The sequence below is a fragment of the Panthera uncia genome, assembly GCF_023721935.1.
Source record: "Panthera uncia isolate 11264 chromosome D3 unlocalized genomic scaffold, Puncia_PCG_1.0 HiC_scaffold_8, whole genome shotgun sequence".
NCBI lineage: Eukaryota > Metazoa > Chordata > Mammalia > Carnivora > Felidae > Panthera > Panthera uncia.
This window is the reverse complement of record NW_026057586.1, coordinates 62245094-62263467: the sequence shown is the minus strand read 5'-3', so window position 1 is coordinate 62263467 and position 18374 is coordinate 62245094. Positions and strand designations below refer to the sequence as shown.

The 18374-nt window shown below is 41.3% G+C and overlaps 1 protein-coding gene and 1 long non-coding RNA gene across 8 annotated transcripts in view; one reads left to right on the top strand and one right to left on the bottom strand.

Moving 5' to 3' along the window:
- Window positions 1–18374, bottom strand: part of LDLRAD4 (low density lipoprotein receptor class A domain containing 4) — a 436727-nt gene that overhangs the window by 25364 nt on the left and 392989 nt on the right. Inside the window, exon 1 of one of the 7 annotated variants that reach the window (XM_049620500.1) lies at window positions 6755–7658. The exons of the other annotated variants lie outside the window; for them this stretch is intronic. Within the exon in view, the coding sequence (XP_049476457.1) occupies window positions 6755–6824 (70 nt within the window). The 5' untranslated portion in view covers window positions 6825–7658. Of the gene's footprint in view, window positions 1–6754; window positions 7659–18374 lie in introns of those variants that run through there. 7 annotated transcript variants of the gene reach the window in all.
- LOC125914859 (uncharacterized) lies at window positions 8658–11316 on the top strand. The gene is made up of 3 exons (XR_007455461.1): window positions 8658–8687; window positions 9735–9797; window positions 10752–11316. It is a non-coding gene; the product is annotated as an uncharacterized LOC125914859 (long non-coding RNA).

The following is an 18374-nucleotide window of genomic DNA, read 5'->3' as shown; positions in this document are numbered from 1 at the left end:
TCCTAAAACTGAAATTTCTGGGTCAAGGACATATCCTTTTAAATGCTGATAGCTACTGAGACCCTGCCTTATGAGAAGGCTCTTGCCCCACATGCTCATCAACACTGAATACTCACCCTTCTCATCTGCATGAATCTGATAGACAAAAACATATATCTTGTTTTAATCTGTTTTACCAGTAATTTTAGGTCTTTCCCTGATTGGCAATTTCTTTTTCATAATCATGTTAGTTCATATCAGTTTATTTGTAATTTTCTTGTTTACTGGTAAGCAGTCTTTACATATTATGACTACAAATCTTTGTTACATGTGCTGCAAGTATTTTCTCCTAGTCTGTCACTAACTTTGCTGTGAGCTTCTCTATAAAAGATATAAATGTTTATGTCATGAAGTACTTTTTCTTTTATGGCTTCCAAGCTTCCTGTTTGATTAAGAAGGCCTTCTCCAGTATTCTAAAAATATTTTTTTCTAAGATTTTTATAGATTGCATTTTTATGTTTAGATGTGTGTTCTCTCTGGACTTGATTTCTTTTGGTCTGAGACAGCACATGGAACATTTTATATCTTCTGAAGGACATGGATCTTCTGATCTAACAGCACATTAAAGAGTTCATCGTAAGCATGAATAAGAAAGATCTTAGTTGTGGAAAGTGTATGGAATCTTTCTTTTAAAGGGGACTACCTGCTCTAAGGTTGTGTTTCATCAGCTTTCTTGTCAACATGCTATGTATAGTGGGCCCTCCCCTGGCCCTGCTAAGGTGCCAACAGCTGGAAAGCACCGCCCCCCTTCTCCCGCCCCACCAAATGTCCAAACTTGCTGCACTTCCTCCCACGCTCCTGCTTTGCTTAATACCAACAGTTCTCCAGTGCTTTCATCTCAGGACCCCTCTACACTCTTAAAAGCTACTGGTTACACCCCAAAGAGCTTTATTTGTATGGATGACATCTATTGATGTTTGCCATATTTACATTCAATACTGAAAATTTTAAATATTTATTTATTAAAAAAGAAAAATTATATATTAAAATATATAACAACTATATATGCTATTTTCAAAACAAATTTATTTATAAGGGTGGCATTTCTTTACACTTCTGCACATCTCTTATATGACTTTTTCAAATTTCTTTTAATGTTTATTTATTTTAGAGAGAAGGAGGGAGGGAGGGAGAGAGAGAGAGAGAGAGAGAGAGAGAGTGAGCGAGTAAGCACAAGCACAAGCACAAGCTGGGGAGAGGCAGAGAGAAAGAGGGAGACACAGAATCTGAAGCAGGCTCCAGGCTCTGGGCTGTTAGCACAGAGTCCGATGTGGGGCTCGAACCCATGAACCGTGGGATCATGACCTGAGCTGAAGTTGGACACTTAACCGACTAAGCCACTTAGACTCCCCTCTTATATGTCTTAATAGAAGATTCTTCTCCCTGCTTCACCTTCAATCTGTTGGGATATGTTGGTTCTGGTTGAGGTATATGAAGGAGATGTGGTCTTACTGACCACTGGGGACTGGGGTCTCAGGGATCCCCAGAGATTCTTGAGCCACACGTGGAGAACTGGCGGTCTAGACTGATTTGACAGCAGGCACTCTAGTACAAACACTAACGGCCTGGATTTCTTGGAGATACTCCTGATGCTAGGATTTGAGATGTGGTCAGAACAGCTCCTGGGCCACTCTCCTGAGTTTTCATGCACAAGTACAGCCACAGCAGGTGCATCTATGGAGCAAAGTACACACAGAGACCCTAGGGGTTCACAGGCATCCGAATAATGCAGAACTCACCTGGGGCAAGAGCACAGGCTGGCACACCCTGGGTGCCACTCACTAAGGCAAGCAGCCCAGCAGTGTAGCCCAGTGGCCAATCTGGGTGACAGAAGCCCAATCAGAGCTTCAGCTACTATAGCACCTGGGCCAGCATGAGAGGCAGCTCTTCCTGCAGAGACTGGCCCAGGTCCCAAAGGCCACCATCCTAACAACCAAGTCCTAATCAGACACAGGAGCAATAGTAAGCACAGCAGCAGCGATTTGGCCCTGCTTGCAGTCCAGGGTCACCTGTCATGTTTCTTGAAACCCTGAAGTCAGAGAGGCATGTGGAGCTCCTGGGGATGGAGCCTCAGCAGAGTGGCACAGCCCCAGTCAAATGTGCAGCTGACCTTCACTTTGAACGCTGGGCAAAATGCATCAATGAAAAAAGACTGCTTTCTCAAACACTAACAACTAGAAAGTATAAAGGGCTAAAAGGGTCCAGAGAATTCTCAGAATGAAAATTAGAGTGAACAGAGAGAGTGTTCTTGGGGACAAGTATGATGATGACATCCAGATTCCAGAGATCTCTGCTACTGATAACTTCTCCCTTCAAGACTCCCCCTTCAAGCTCACAAGGGGGTATGTGAGCACCTTTGCCTGATACTTGTCCTCCCACACCCTCTTCTACTTTAAACAGGAAAAATTCTACTAAAAATGCATCATAAAAGGCAAATTAAGTAAAGATCACACCACTATAGGATATCACAGCTTGGATGGTAGATGGGAAACCCAGTCCCCCTCCTCTCTCTGCATACATTGTGTAATAACAGTGATAGGTGATTCCTGTCTCTTCCTTTGCCACTCCTGAACCCTTCACTCCTGCATAGAGATTGCTCAGAGGCAGCTGGGCCCGCACAGTATTTTGCAGTACCCGGATGTGGCTCTGTTGCCAAGGGCCTGATATTACACCTCCTCAAGAAAATAACTCACAGGACAAGTAAAAGAAGCTTTATATTAACAAAATAAAACAAAACAAAACCTCTCACTTCTGAATGCAAGTATCGGGTGAAATTCAGCACACCTGCTCTTCAAGGTGTCCATTTTCAAGATATCTGCACTCCAGATCTCAACCACAGACCTTTTTGGGACTTCTGGGGACCTTACCCAGCAATTTCCTGTACTGCACAGTCAGGGCTCAGGCAGGCTGAGCACTCTTCACTTCCTGCTGAAACCACCATCCCTTCAAGGTAGCAGTTCCTGGCCACATGTGTTCCCACACATGCATGCGCATACACAAGTGCACACACACACCCTCCTGCCTTACACATCACTGATTCCTCCTCAACGTGCTCCAAGCTTGGGAGACCCAGGGTGCAAAGGGTATAGATACAGAGCAGCAGAAGGTATGGTGAGGCCTACTACCCACCCCATAGGAGACAATTTAAACAGGCCCTGAGAGGCATATTCTTCAGACAGATGCATGCACATTACTGCTTTCTGAATCAAGGTGGCATCCAGCCCTGTGCCTAGGAACAACAGTCTGTGCATAGAAGTGAGGCAGATGCCAGCTGAGACCTTATACTACACTGGGGCCTTGCTGCCTCACCCTCCCTCACCCTGGTCTGCCCACATCTGGCCTTACAAGATGTTGTCTGTTTTCTTGTGGTGGGGGAGAGGCAATGTGCATTGGTGCACAGAACTTGGGGTACAAAGAAAGGAAAAATGCTTGTGATTTTGGTTTTGGGAATAGGGTGGGAAGGAGAGGCTAAGGAGAGAATGAATTCTGGAAGAACTATTAAAAACAGAAAGATTAAAAAAAAAACTATAGAAATAGTAGAGTCCTGAGAAAATAATAGGATACTTTAGGGTTTCTAAAATTTCATGTGCCCAATATGGACTCTGAACACAGCCCACTTGGTCAGTTTTTCTTGATTCCAATAGATACTGACATCAACAGAGCAATGCCAAAAAGCAATACATGCAAGGAAAGAATTTTAGGCCAAAGTCAAATTTTTACACTCCCCCCTCCTTTCATGGGGTTTCTAGTTCATAAGGTTATAATGGATGAGTCATTGCAATCCAAACACAAGAAATGTTATAATACATTCAGCCTACAACTTACAGGAAGGCATCACAGCACCTTACTTTATTACTATAACAGCGACAGTGATGATGGTGATGATTACATCTCTCTACTTTTATAGAACTATCCCTAAGAAACTCCAAGCTCTGCAGTGGAGAATTATAGGAACAGAGAAAATTGTGTGAGGCCTGTGGGTCTATTCTCTGGTTCAACGAGGAGCTGAACTGACTCATACTAGAAGCATGAGCGTCTGTACTATTTTTAAAGAACTCTGGGAAAGCGTGGTTCTACCACCTTAGGTTCCTAATATAACACTTATTTCTATTTGTGGGATGGCTAACACCATCTTCCATGTAGTCTTTCCTTGATTAATATATCAACTTCACAGAAGTCCTATTTTCTAAATGTTTAAAGATCCAGATGTGTGATTTATGCCTTACAGACCCTATAAATGGGGGGTTGGGGGCAAAGTCTGTGCCTCTCATCAACCCCCTCCTTTCACCCCACTAAGGAAATACCTTGGGTGCCATGCAGAATATTGTGACATCACTGTAAGGGCTGAATGCTTTCCACAAATCCCTGCACGCCACCACAAATGGCTCCTCTGCCACCTAACCAATGGCAGCACTCCACTTCGTTCCCCCAAGTGCTACAACCTATTGGCAGCACTGAGACCCTGGCTAGCTGCCACAGAGACTTAGTCCGGGCAGCCCCTCTCTCCCAGTGAGCTTTCTTAGGTCCCCACCATGGCTCAGGCACAGCGACCAAGTATCTGCTTTTCCGGGGCAGAGTGGGTGTGGTGAGATGACAGCCCCGGTGGGGGGTGCCTTGCTCTTTATTTACGGCTCTGTGACACTTTTAAAGTGCTGAATGTTCCTAAAGGCTGGTAAATTCTTTCCCCAATCCTACAGAGACAGGGACGTGGGGGCAGGAAGACAGGTGGGGGCAGGAATTGGAATCTACATGGACCATAATTGCCTCAAGTTTGTGAACTGTTAGTTTAAAAATACTCTTGGAGACTTTAATGGCTGAATGAAAATTCACACTCATTAAACACCATGGTCGAAGGGGGGGAAATTCAGCCTGTGTTATATGAATAACTTCACAGCTTGAAGTTCAGAAGGTAAAACAGTAAGAGCTATAATCGTAATGATTATTATCTTATATATTTTGAATTTTCTTTTCCCTGGGTGGGTTGGCTACTCCAGTCTATCCCATAACAAGTCGAACAAAAGAAAGGGAGAAGAACAACCCCATAGAAATACCCCAAATTGGTGTCTGTCACCCCCCCCAGCTTTATCTTCCTTAAGAAGCTCTTTCCTGACCACTTGATGACAGGCTTACTACCCTTGGGGGGGCTCCCTAGCATGCAGCTGCACTCTGTCATAGCACTTATCACTTACAGAGCCCATTTTCTCGAGTAAGCTCTGAGATAGTATCTTGATCTTTTCTAGTATCTTTAGTAGGTAGCACATCACATGACTGGCACAAAGTCAGTGTTCATTTTAGATAAAATGCTAAAGAAATCCTTGGAAGGAAGGGTCCCAATTGGCTACTCTGCTTTTAACAATGTCTAGCACAGAATTCCACCAAACACTAATGACTTCAGTGATGAAGTTTTACCAAAGGTTTTCATATCTCATAAAAATTATCCAATTATAACGATTCTAGGCAGTGTAAACAGTCACTGGAAAAAGAACCTCATGGTTGCTATTAAGTTACCTGTTTACAGAATCCTATTTATATTAATATATTTACATAAAATGTTTTGCAGGATATAAATGTAGGAAATGATACCTATGTTCTGTAGGAGGAGAGGTGAAAGCACAGTATAGTCAAATGGCATGGGGCGCTCTGAGGGCAAGGTGTGGCCCACATCTGCCTGACTCTAGTCCGCAGCCAGGTGCCTTTGATGACACTGGCAGGCAAGTATCAGTGAGCAATCATTAGACTGACTACCAAATCCCTAGAATGCAGACACTGTGAGCCCATCCAGCTGCTAGAATAACATCTTTTTAATCCACTAAGGTCCAAGCATTCATCCGATACAACTTTTCATCATGCATTTTAGAATCTAGAGTCTCACGATCTCTTCAGAAAGAAATCTAGCTAACTATGTTCCAATCAAAGATGATTGACAGGATTTTCTGAAAACATAGCAGAGGAGTAAGAGCAATTACAAACCCTTTAGAAGTCTATCCCTCTGCTATGTTATAAATGGAAAAAAATACATACATAAACCCATAATTCTCTCTATAGGATTCATTTAAAATCCACCCCCACCCCATCGCCACATTATTAATTTAGGAAAATGTATCAGAAAAAATATACAGCTGCACAAGTAACCATTTCTTCACATTTTAGAGCAGTGACTCCTGAATGCTCCCTAGCTAGCAGTCTGTCTGTCTCTCACAGTCTCCCTCTCAGAGTCACAGTTTGCTTTCCTAAGGTCTACTGTTAGTAGACTGGTGACCCGAGAAACAACCCAGTAAACCACCCACATCTTGAGAAATACATCTTTTCTGTCAAATGCTGTTTTCAATGACTCAGGGTGAAAAAAAGTACCCATGAGTCTAGTGATAAGTAATAGCATTTCTGGGGGTGGGGTGGGGGGGAGTTAGTCTCATGTACAGAACACTTAAAAAAATAAAACTCCAAAGCAACAAACCTGTGTATTTATGTATAGCATCTCCAACAGGAACAAACTGATCACAGAAGAGAAAGAAGATGAAAAAGCCTAAAACACATCTTCCTACAGAGTCAAGCCCTGAAGCGTTCTCAGAGCTGATAGACCCTTCTTAAGGAGATACAAACTTCTTGAGAAAGAGTTTCTACTCTTCTCAACTCTGTCCTCAGACCAAACTTCAGGAACAACCACCACAAACCCCAGAGAGCAGGCATCATCCACAGCTGGCCTCTGAAAGTGTACCTTTTTTCAAAAACAGGTCTTTAAACGGGGCCTCCTTCAGTGTGCTGTTGTTCAGGTGGTCACTGGACATACTCGAGTCCTCTGCCAGGGGGAGTCCAACCGTGACGCAGTCCCCCCCTCCCCGCCCCCAGTTCAAAGCATCCCTTCAGCTTCAGGCAATCTCCTCTTTAGGCAGCTCAGAGCTGCAGTTATAGCCAGCGCGGGGTGTGAGTGTGTGTGTGTGTGTGTGTGTGTGTGCGCGTGTGTGCGCGCTTCTGTCTGTCTCTCTCTCTCTCTCTCTCTACTGTATCAGCAGGGCCCAGCCCAGGTGCTAGACTCAAATGCTGTGGCTCTGACCGCAGACTGTGGCTACCAATTATCAACTGCCATCCACAGAAATCAGAAGCTCTGTGGTAGGAAGCTGGTGGTGTCACAGAACAGATAACAAGTCCAGGGTCTCAAATCCTGACAGCAGCTGAACACCCAGTGTTGTATTCAGCAACATACATCAATGATTAGTCTGCATTTCTCATGTTTGGCCTCACATGGGACATGTTACACATACGGACGGGCAGAATGCAGCTAAACAGATCATCTTGTTCCACTGCATTCAATAATCTTTTTAACAGGCAAATATCAAACCAGACAAGGCAGAAAGGGGGAGATCTACAAATCTCAACACAATATTTCTTCCCTTGGTCTCAGCTAGAAGCTTTCAAGGTTGAAGAAATGGAGAGAGAGCTTACCGAGGCAGCGCGTGCAAACAGGCACGGACTCTTACCCACTCAAGCTTCTCTGCTCTGGATCCGGCTTTAAGAGCACGTCCTGGCTTGAAGTGCCCACAGCGTCCCTCATGCCAGGAGCTAGGCTGCAGGCCATCCTTGGGGTCCCCCTCTCCCCAGAGTCTCTCTCTAACTGATGGGAGCAGTCCGCATGGCTTTTGCAGCTAAGCTGTGCACTAGCAACTGGCAAAGTCATAACCACAGCAGGAAACACTCAGTTTCTCCCCCTCCCACTCTCGCTTCCCTGTCAGCCCTTCACTTCTCTCCCCTCTATTTCTCAATGTATGGTAGCAAAAATATACCACAGAGAATGCTGTAAAGTCAGGACTCTCATTCTTAACTACTAGGCAGTTTGAGTTTACAACGTTCAGAAATTAAAGAGTCCAAATGGTAAAGCAGAGACATCTCTCAGGAGGGAGCTTTTTCCTGGTTCATTTTGTGCAAGCACGGTCTCTGTCTCCCCTGAGGTCTACACGGTTTTTCATATGTGCGTTAAGACATCTCCGGTGCATTCTGATGCCCTGGGGCTGTGTGAAGAGACTTAAGGGAAGGCCCTGTGTCTGCTGTAGCACTTTTCATAAAAAATCAGTGTGGCCACAGTGAAAAGGGCAGAGTGCCATAGTAATACTGCAAATAACCCCAGCCACAAGCACTGCTCTGCGCCCAGAATAGCCTTTGTTTTTCCTTATTTAGGATAAATAGCAATGACATGTGGGCCATAACAATAGTTTTGGCTGTAGGAGGAGTTGTCAAAGCAAAACTAAACTCTGTTGGTTACTACCAGCATTAGAAACGAAGACAGTTACGTCAGCAGCCTGTCCCTGCTGTTGGCCCCAGCATGTCACCTGGGGCTAACAGCAGTGTTCTGGGCTTGATGTCACCACCACGTCCTTAGGTTGGCCAGAAGACACCACTATTTCATGTTTTAATTACTGGTGGTGGAGGCAGGAAAGGAACAAAAGAACCATCAAGAAGATTTTTCAGAGATTTCTTGTGGATAAAAGAAATGGGAATTTCAGCAGGAAAATTAACAGTTGCGTACATTTGCATGTGCCAATCAAGACAGCCTGATTTTTCTCGAGCAATTTCCAAATTTAAAACATAACTCTCCTTTCTTGTTCTGCTTTTCCCTAATTTCTTTTCAGAGTCACGTGGCTGGGTGAATGAAGAGGGTGAGGCTCAGGAAACTGGGCTGGGGTGTGGTCACCAGGGCAGGGGACCCTCCTCAGAGAAGAGTCAGCATCAGAAAGCATCAAGCTTTAGACACTATGGCTTCAGACTGGCTCTGCTGGTCTTTGACATTCCCTTGTCACTACAACCTCAGGTCCTTGCCATCTGGGGATGGCACTTTCTAGTCAGTTCGGTACGAGTGATCACTCAAAATCAAGTCCTTAAAAGGGAATATTCATAAGATTGCATATGACTGTCATGCAAGTCTGTTTTTGAAAATCAAGGAGTTAGTCAATATTATGAAAATATTGGTCAATGTTATAAAAGTTGGCTCTGTCGTTTGTTAATGGACATACCTACATTTTGAAATGACTGTGAATAGTCCACTTTGGGGTTTAACATTAGTTGAGATGCGTATTTCATGTATCAAAAAAAAAAACCAAAAAACAAAAACAAACCCAAAACCCAGCATATTTTTCACCTTTAATGGCTGTATTGTATTCCACTCAGCCTTAACACACTTACTTTGTTTGGCTGGCTTCCTTATCACTGGGCATTTGAGCCATGGGAGTCAATCTTAATTAAGCTCCTTGTTCATTCTGTTCAATTGTTCCCAATGTTTAATCTATTTAAAAATCACTTTAAAAGCTTTTGACTTTATGGATGAGTTTGTTTTCAAAACAGTGCCCAAACCGCACAGCAGGCACACTGCTGGCTGAGGTGGGTGTTTACCAGAGTCGCTCTGGGCTGTGTTTGACATGTGCTGGCCATGCTGCCTGATTAACACCAGTGTGTCACCACCCGTCAGCATGCACTACAGGGTTGTCAAGGCTAAATCACCAGGTGGTGGTCTTGATTTTGTTCTATTTTCTTTTAAGCACTGGCCTGGGAGGGTGCTTCAGGAAGAAAACACAGAGGTCAGACCAGGGGTTCCCAGAAGCCAGGGGTTTATGTCCTGATAAACACCTAATTCTAGCTGATGGGATGTGGATCGCTGTGCTGGGGCCTTTTAACTGATGAGTGCCAATATTTCTCTTCCCTTAATTCAGAGAAAATGGCAGTACACACAGCAGAAGGGTGTAGGAAGAGACTAGTCTGCTGAATAAAAACACGTAAGTAGGAAAGTGTAAAAGCCATTTGCATTCAGGAATTCTTTCTTCCCTCCTGGTCTTTAAATATGGATCTCTAAAATGAGTACTCTGATGGGCTAACTGCTTTTACTAGCAGTTAAAAAAAATGTCCCAAAGCTGTATGTGGTTTCCCTGAGTACAGCAGAGACCTTGGAAGTCTTGCCTAAGATAGACATTTTCACAGGGTCTGTTGATAGCAACAAGGACTTGAAGAGCTGTTGTCTCCACAAGCCCACTCTATCAACATCTTCAGGTTTCCTCTATAAAGCTCTTCATTTCATTAATTCATCTGACAAATATTTACTAAGTGATTACAGACCCTAGGAGGAAATATACTGGACCTTCAATGCAATCTGACAGACAAGCATTTACTGTAGGGCTGAACTTGTCTTAGGTGCTATGTGTATGTAGGTAGTTACTTATTTAAGAAATTGAACAACCAAGCTCTAAGGACTGGCTTCCAGCCAGGTCCGAATGTGACAAGCTGAAGCGACTAGGAGCATCTGCAACCTCAGTGGCCAAAAGGGGCAGCACAGGGCAGGGGTTTTAGCTCAGGGGCTACTAGGGGGTCATTAGCTTCACAAAATACCTCTAGGTGGTAAAGGGGTGCTCTGCTATACCAGAATCTTTCTCTATCACATATAACTTGGGTTAGTATCTTGCCTGGTCCAATCCTTGCATTTAATCACCATGGGCTTCTTGGTCATGCCCTGCTGTCTCTTGTCACCATATTCCCACCCTCAAAGGGTATCCCACTCACAACAGAAATTTTCACAGATAAATATCATTTGGAGAGTTAGGAATATTTTATAATGATTATATAGCAGAAAATTAGAATTTATAAACATTCTAAAGATCTACTGTTATGTTCTGGGCACTTTCAGGCACCGTATATCTTTTACCTTCATGTCATGTTTTCTTATTCCCACTTTATAGGGGAAGAAGCTGAGGTTCAGAGAGGGTGAATACTTTGTCCAAGGTCAAATGGCTGCTAAGAGGCAAGCTGCAGGTCGGAACCCTGGGAAGCTTGACTCAGAAGCTCCTACCCACTCTATCTATCATTCTGCTTAATGGGCAGTGAACCTAGAATTATCCAAACTAAAGTCCCCTGAACTAACCAAAGTATGTCAAGCAGATCAATACTCGGATTTTTAAAGCCTGACTGCTTGATTCCTTTAAGGCACTAACTTGCAAATCCATGTTAAAGATTCTGTATCTCAATGTTGCCAGAGGCTCTTGGAACCATTTTATGTGACTTGTATATCTGTTAATGTGACTCCTGTTAAGAATCAATGGTTCTGCCCATTACAAATTCCTATTCTTTGAGGTTTATGACTATGCTGTAAAATTCTGCTCTGAGGTGAAGTTTTCCACATAAAAATTAAGCCCTGGAATTTGGCCTTTAGAAAACAAAACAGTTCATTTTAAGTAAGTTTGCTACACTTAAAGTCATGAATGAGGATTTTAAAATAACGCTGACTCCTGTAGACTCAAAACATAGTAATAGTTTGATATTTGTGGACATTAGCCTATAGCATGGAATAATTTACTAATGTATTCTTAGTGTTTAAAAAATTGCAACACATAGGTTTTTATGTAGAAATATGAATGTTCTGCATATGTTCCAACCACAGTGCTTGATACCCCCATCATCTGGTAGAAATGTCAGCAAATATAAAAATATGCAACATGATAATAGAGCTAGCAAGCTGACAAGGTGGATTAAAAGCTTATTAAATAAGTTAGTCTAAATTAAATAGCCTTAAAATAGCTTCCTAATATGCAACAATACTCCCTATATTAAAAGACTTTGGAGTTTATCTATGCCACCATAATATTTTTTCTTCTAATGAAAAAAAGAATTATATATTATTTTGTGTTTATGGTGATATAGATTTTCATAATGGCTAAACTACTCCCTACCAAGTAGGTTACATACCTTTGAAAATTGCAGTTACTCGTCCAAGCCCCAGGAAAAAAAAATAAGGAAGGCAATATAAAGTTTTCATGGTGGCTAACTTCTGGGACCAGTTAGACCCAAGTTTGGGATCCAGTCCTGCCATCTGACCATGTCAGCTTGAGCTAAGCCCCTGTTTCCTCATCTGTAAAGTGAGGCCAAGAATACCTGTATCATAGGGTAGAAGGCAGACAGAATAAGAAGACATATCTAAACCCTTACCCCCAAATTCATCCAAGGAACAGCAGCATCGGCATCACCTGGGAGCTGGTTACAAATACAGCATCTTGGATCCTGCCCTGGACTTTACTGAACCAGAGTCTGCATTTGAACCATATCCCTAGGTGATTCATCTGCACATCAAAGTTTCTTCTGAAACTTTGGTCAAATTCAAACTCCTCATTCAGATTAAATGAGCAAACAGGGGCTTGAAGAATATATAACTTGTGCACACCACACAAAGGAAATGAGAGTAGAATCTAGGTCTCCCGTTTTAGAGCCCAAGCGATTGCTACTCAACAATGATTTTAAACAATGGTACTCAACATGCATGGATTTGTATGCACATCTGTGTAAAATCATGATGCTGCCCTCCTGGGCTAAAGGCAAGGCCCAGCACCACAGGGCAGGTGTTTGTTGCTGTCTTCCCCACTGTACTAATGGGCTGTTACTGATCCACCCACACCTCTTAGAAAAAAGCAGGAGAGGTGGACTGTGTTGTCAGGGGTCACAATAATGGTGAAGCCAACTAGCTTATGGTGACAGTCTCTGGTGTTGGAATACAATTTCTAGGATATTTGGCATGCCTCATAAAAACTTCAGCAGTCCCCGAGGACTTCTGGATATATATTAAGAAAGAATTGTGATTTTGCTTTCTGGGAAAACTCAAGTGCCATGAGCAGACTCTTCTTAAAGGCAGAATTATGAAGATGCTGTCAGTCCACTCCTATGAACTTGGCCTGACTCTCATGTCCTCCTGGGCTTCTCTGTTCCCTGAGAGAGCCAGATACCAGGAAAGTAGAGTCCTGGCACTTGGGTTCCAGAAACAGCTTTCCACTTTTTTTTTAGTGATTTTTTAAAAGTTTATTATTTTGAGAGAAGGGGAGTGGGCAGAGAGAGCAAACGAGCCTGAGTTGGGGAGGGGTACAGAGAGTGGGAGAGAGAGAATCCCAAGCAAGCTCCACGTTGTCAGTGCAAAGCCTGACATAGGCCTCGAACCCAAGAAACAGTGAGATATGATCTGAGCCAAAATCAAGAGTCAGACACTTAACTACCTGAGCCACCTACATACCCCACCGGCTTTCCACCTGTGTTGCATGCATTCTTTCAGCAGTCACCTGCTGACACCTCCCAAACTGTTTTCCTATCAACAAGACCTGTTGATGGTGCCTTCATAAAACTGCCACATCATCATCAAGGGGGGCTACCCATTAAAGGTGTGGTAGAAATGATCTACTCTAGCCTCTTCACATTTCAAAAAATATGCATATATTCTATATACAAACACACCAAATATTTTAAAATTTAAAATATTCAATATGGTTATTTAGAAAAATATTTAATTTTGCTTTTCAAATATTTTTCTCAATTTCTTCCAAAAGCTAGAAGGCTGAATAACCTTCACAACGCATCCTATTTCTGAGAAGACCATAAAAAAAAAAAAGCTCAAGATGTTTACAACTCAGATCCTAGATACTACGATTCTATTCCCAGTTCTTAACCCCATAAAAACTTTAATTGCCCCTTGGAGATGGAAATACCACTTTCATTAGCACTCTACTCCAGGCAAACATTGTGCATTCTTATACAGTATATGGCACAGTACATGGCATCTATACTTGCTGTGTGTCATTGCTAAATTACTGAACAATGCTATGATCATTATTCTTGAAGATTCGAAGGCAGAAGTCCCTGTGCAATCACAAGCATTTCTTAGACAATCTGAATGTGGAGGTGAGGTGCACGTTGTCGTCTCTGGTGCTTCTCTTTGTCTTGCTTATAAGTTCTAGGATGTGTTTGGGTAGTTCTGAGACCTTTAGGTTCCTGGCTTTTGTGAAAGCATTAATTTATCCAAAGGTTGGGAAAAAGTCAAAGCACATTTCGGGGTTTTAGTTACTGTTTTAAAGCATATGCTAAGGCAAACACTAGAAAAATCACAGGCTAAAATCCAAGTTAATCCAAAATCACATCAGATCTATATAACTATACTCAGTTCTCATCCTTGGCACTTTAAGACAAGCCTAGCACACATATGCTTTAAAAACAAGAACCACTGCTCTCTGGTATCAGATCAACTTTGAAAACATGAGGTCAATCCTCATTTCTGTCAGAGCAGAGCACTCATTATATACCAGTCACTGTGAAGAGACAGGATACAAAGGAAGCCAGGAACTGTCCTGTCCATGACATCCCTAGTTCATCCTGAGCAAAAGCTAGTGAAGTGCTGAGACTGGCAGAGTGCTCAGCAAGGAGCAGGTGAATGAATGAATGAATGAATAAACAAATGAGGGTCCTATAAAAGGAAGAGTTTTTAACCTAAGTAATAACAATAGTTACTACTTACATAGCACTTACTATGTGCCAGGAAGTATTCCAAAGTATTTTACTCGTTTAATTAAGCCATTTAATCCTTACAGGTGCCATATGAAATGAGTACTGATTTTTATCCCAGTTTTACAGATGAGAGAACTGAGTCACAGAGAGGTCATGCCCAACATTGTGCCCAACGTCACACAGCTAATAAGTGGCAGTGCCAGGACTTAGATCAGAAAGTCTCACTCCAGAATCTACTTTTATCTACTAATCAGAACCCAAACTGTGACTGGTTCAAGGAAGACTCCTCAGCTAAATCCCATTTTTTAGAAGGAACTTGATCAATAAGCCCCATTTAAATGATTCGAGGAATGAATTAATTCTCTGAGACCAAGGCTCTTGGAAGGGCTGACAGAACACAGAGACCATTTAACTCTACCATTTGAGAAGGAAGTCTTCACATCTCAAGGAAGACACTGTTGGAAGCAAACTTAATTGCACCCTTGGGTAATTATTCCTTTAGGTTAAACTAAACCAGTTCTCTGGTAAGTTAAGGCTATTGTCTTTTATCCCTTTCCTTTTCTTGGGCTCTGAAATGATGAAGTGGCTGGTTCTATACTGGTAGTATAAAAAGGTAAATAAAAATAATGTAAGTATTGATAAAAATCAGAGTTTTCCAGGAAAAAAAGCATCCCATCCTTTTTTTTTCTATCTCTAGTTTATTATGTCCATAACCCTTTCTCTTCTAATTGAAAATGTCGTCTTCATTTAGAGATTCATATTGGAACCCATTCTAATACTGAAAATAGTAATGTGCCTGAAGGAATTGTTCAGCTTAATATCTTATTCATTTGTGAATTGAAAATTACTCAAACTAAAAGACAATTTTTAAGCCCACTATAATGTCAGTCAAATTTCTTTGTTTAAAATGAGGGATGTTGGGGTGCCTGGGTGGCTCAGTCAGTTGAGCGTCTGACTTCAGCTCAGGTCATGATCTGATGGCTCTTGAGTTTGAGCCCGGTGTCGGGCTCTGTGCTGACAGCTTGGAGCCTGGAGCCTGCTTCCGATCCTGTGTCTCCCTCTCTCTCTCTGACCCTAACCCACTCGCATTCTGTCTCTGTCTCTCTCAAAAATAAATAAACATTAAAAAAAATTTTTTTAAATGAGGGATCTTTCTCCAAAGGCAATGAAATCACCACAAGGAAATGGGCTTGAGGCCTCTGATTAGCTAGAGATAATGAAGATCAACTAGGCTTTGAGGACATCTTACCACCATGAAACAAACAGAAACCCAAATCGTCAGGAGAGTAGGCCCTCAAGAGTGCCTTTTATGTGGATAAGGGGAAATGTGGTCCTGTTTTTACAAAAAGTGACCTTAACCAAATCTGTTATTCCCAATAATAAACACTCAAAATTAGTAAACCAATAGAATACAATAAAATAGAGTAGCAATAATAAAAATGTTTGGAATTTTCAAACAGGATGAATGGTTTTCTGGCAGAGACTCAATCTTGGTTATACAAATAAAACAGAATTTTTTTTCAATTTAAAGGGCCAGAAATGGTAATATTGCAGATGCCTTTACAATTTTTTCCCTGTAATGTGCCTAACAGAAAAACTTTCCAAACTGTCTATTTACCATTTATTCCTCTTAAAGGCAGAAATCCTGGCCAAGGCTGGCTGCAGGGTACAATCTGGTCACACATACTCTTGTTGGGGAGTCTTAGTTCAAACAAATAGCATATAGAGAACCTTGATCAGATTTCAGATTAATGGCTCCTAACTCTTAGGCTGTAGGTTATCTCTGCTGTCATTCTGCCCTCAGAACACTTCAGCCTTAGCTCCTCCTGGTAGGGTCTAATGCTGGTCAGGAGACCAGTTTCTAGTGCTACCTCTACTGTTGCCTGAGACTGCCATTAGTAAGTCATATCAAGGCTCAGTCCTCAGATGTTCTCTCACTTCACTGCTGGGATCAAATTCCAGTGTTCTGCACACTTCAGTCCTTCAAGGCCCACCTTTAGGGTTCTTAAAATATCTGCATTTCACCTGTACTATAATTTACATAATAGCAACTTTTAACTGGACTTTAATTCATTTGAAAAAATCTTAAGCTCTTCTAAGTAATAACACTTATGAAATCACTCGTATGATATGCTAGGGATTTTTTTGTGAAGTATATTATTAAAAATTTACAGTAAACATATATTTGAATAAAATCTTTTAATAGTATTTATAAAATAAAAAGAAAAATTTCTTACTATTGCCCATTTAAAAAGAAATGTTTTGGGACACCTGGGTAGCTCAGTGGGTTAAGCGTCTGACTTTGGCTAAGGTCATGATCTCGCTGTTTGTGAGTTTGAGCCCCGCATCAGGCTCTGTGCTGACAGGTGAGAGACTGCTGCCTGCTTCAGATTCTATGTCTCCCTCTCTCTCTGCCCCTCCCATGCTCATGCTCTGTTTCTCTCTGTCTCTCAACAATAAATAAACGTTAAAAAAATTTTTTTTTGAAAGAAATGTTTGTAGGGGTGCCTGAGTGGCTCAGTCAGTTAGGCATCCAACTTCAGCCCAGGTTATGATCCCACGTTTCGTCGGTTCAAGCCCTGCATCAGACTCTGTGCTGACAGCTCGGAGCCTGGAGCCTGCTTTGGATTCTGTGTCTCCCTCTCTCTCTGCCCCTCCCCTGCTTGTGCTCTGTCTGTCTCCCAAAAATAAATAAATATTTAAAAAATAAAAAAATAAAAAAATAAAAAATAAAAAGAAATGTTTGCCGTAAAATTTAGTTTTAGTCAATTACATAAGGAAAACATGATTTATCCACATATATATTATAATGTGTTTGAAACTGAACATACTTAAAACATACTATGGAAAAGCCACTTCTAAAATAGGGGAGTAAGGAGATCCATGTTCTCACTCCCCAGGAAAGCAACTAACAAAGATTATTTAAAATTAACTATTTAAAGTCTCTGAAAACTATTCAAAGGGCATACAACAAATTAAGAAATATTTAGGAGCAAATTAAGCCTAAAGCAAGAAGAAGGAGGGGAATAAGAAAGATTAGAGCAGAAAATAATGAAATATAAAAAGAATAGAGAAAATCAAAACCAAAATTTGGTTCATTGAAAAGATCAACAAAATTGACAAACCTTTAATAGACTGACAAAGAAAAAAGGGGGAAAAAAGACTCAAATTACTAATATTAGGAACAAAAGAGGCAATGTCAGTGTACCCATCTTGCAAACATAAAAAGTATTATATTGAAATAACATGAACAACTGTATGTCAACAAATTAGATAACTTAGATATAATGGAAGAATTCCTAGAAAGGCCCCTACTACCAAAATTGATTCAACAAGAAATAGAAAGTCTGAATGTACTTATAACAAGTAAAGACATTGAATTAGTAATTTTATAAATTCTCACAAAGAAAAGCCCAGGCCCAAATGACATTATTGTTGAATTTTACCAGACATTTAAAGAATTAATACTCTTCACAAGTTCTTCTAAAGAACAGAAAGACAGAGAACCCTTCCCAACTCATCCCAAGAGGTAAATATTACCCTGATAACAAAATCACACAAAGACATTACAAAAACAGAAACTTCTCTTATAAAATCAGATGCAAAAATCCTCAACAAGATATCATCAAACCAAACTCCAGCAATATATATGCTGAACTGGGATTTATTCCAGGACTGCAGGGTTATTTTAACATCCAAAAATCAATTAAAGTAATACACCATATCAATGAAATAAAGGACAAAACCATATGATCATCTCAAAAGATGCAAACAATGTGGTAATCAAACAATGTGGTACTGGCATAAGGCTAAGTATTACCAATGGAATAGAGAGTCCAGAAATAAACCCTCACATTTATAGTCAGTTCATTTTTGACAAAAGTGCCATGACCAATCGCTGGGGAAGAAGAGTCTTTCCAACAAATGGTAATCATACACCTGGAAAGATCTAAATCTAAGAGCTAAAACTATTAAAAAATTCTTAGAAAAAACCATAGGAGTAAATCTTTGTGATCTTTAATTAGGCAAAGCCTTCTTAGTTATCTCAC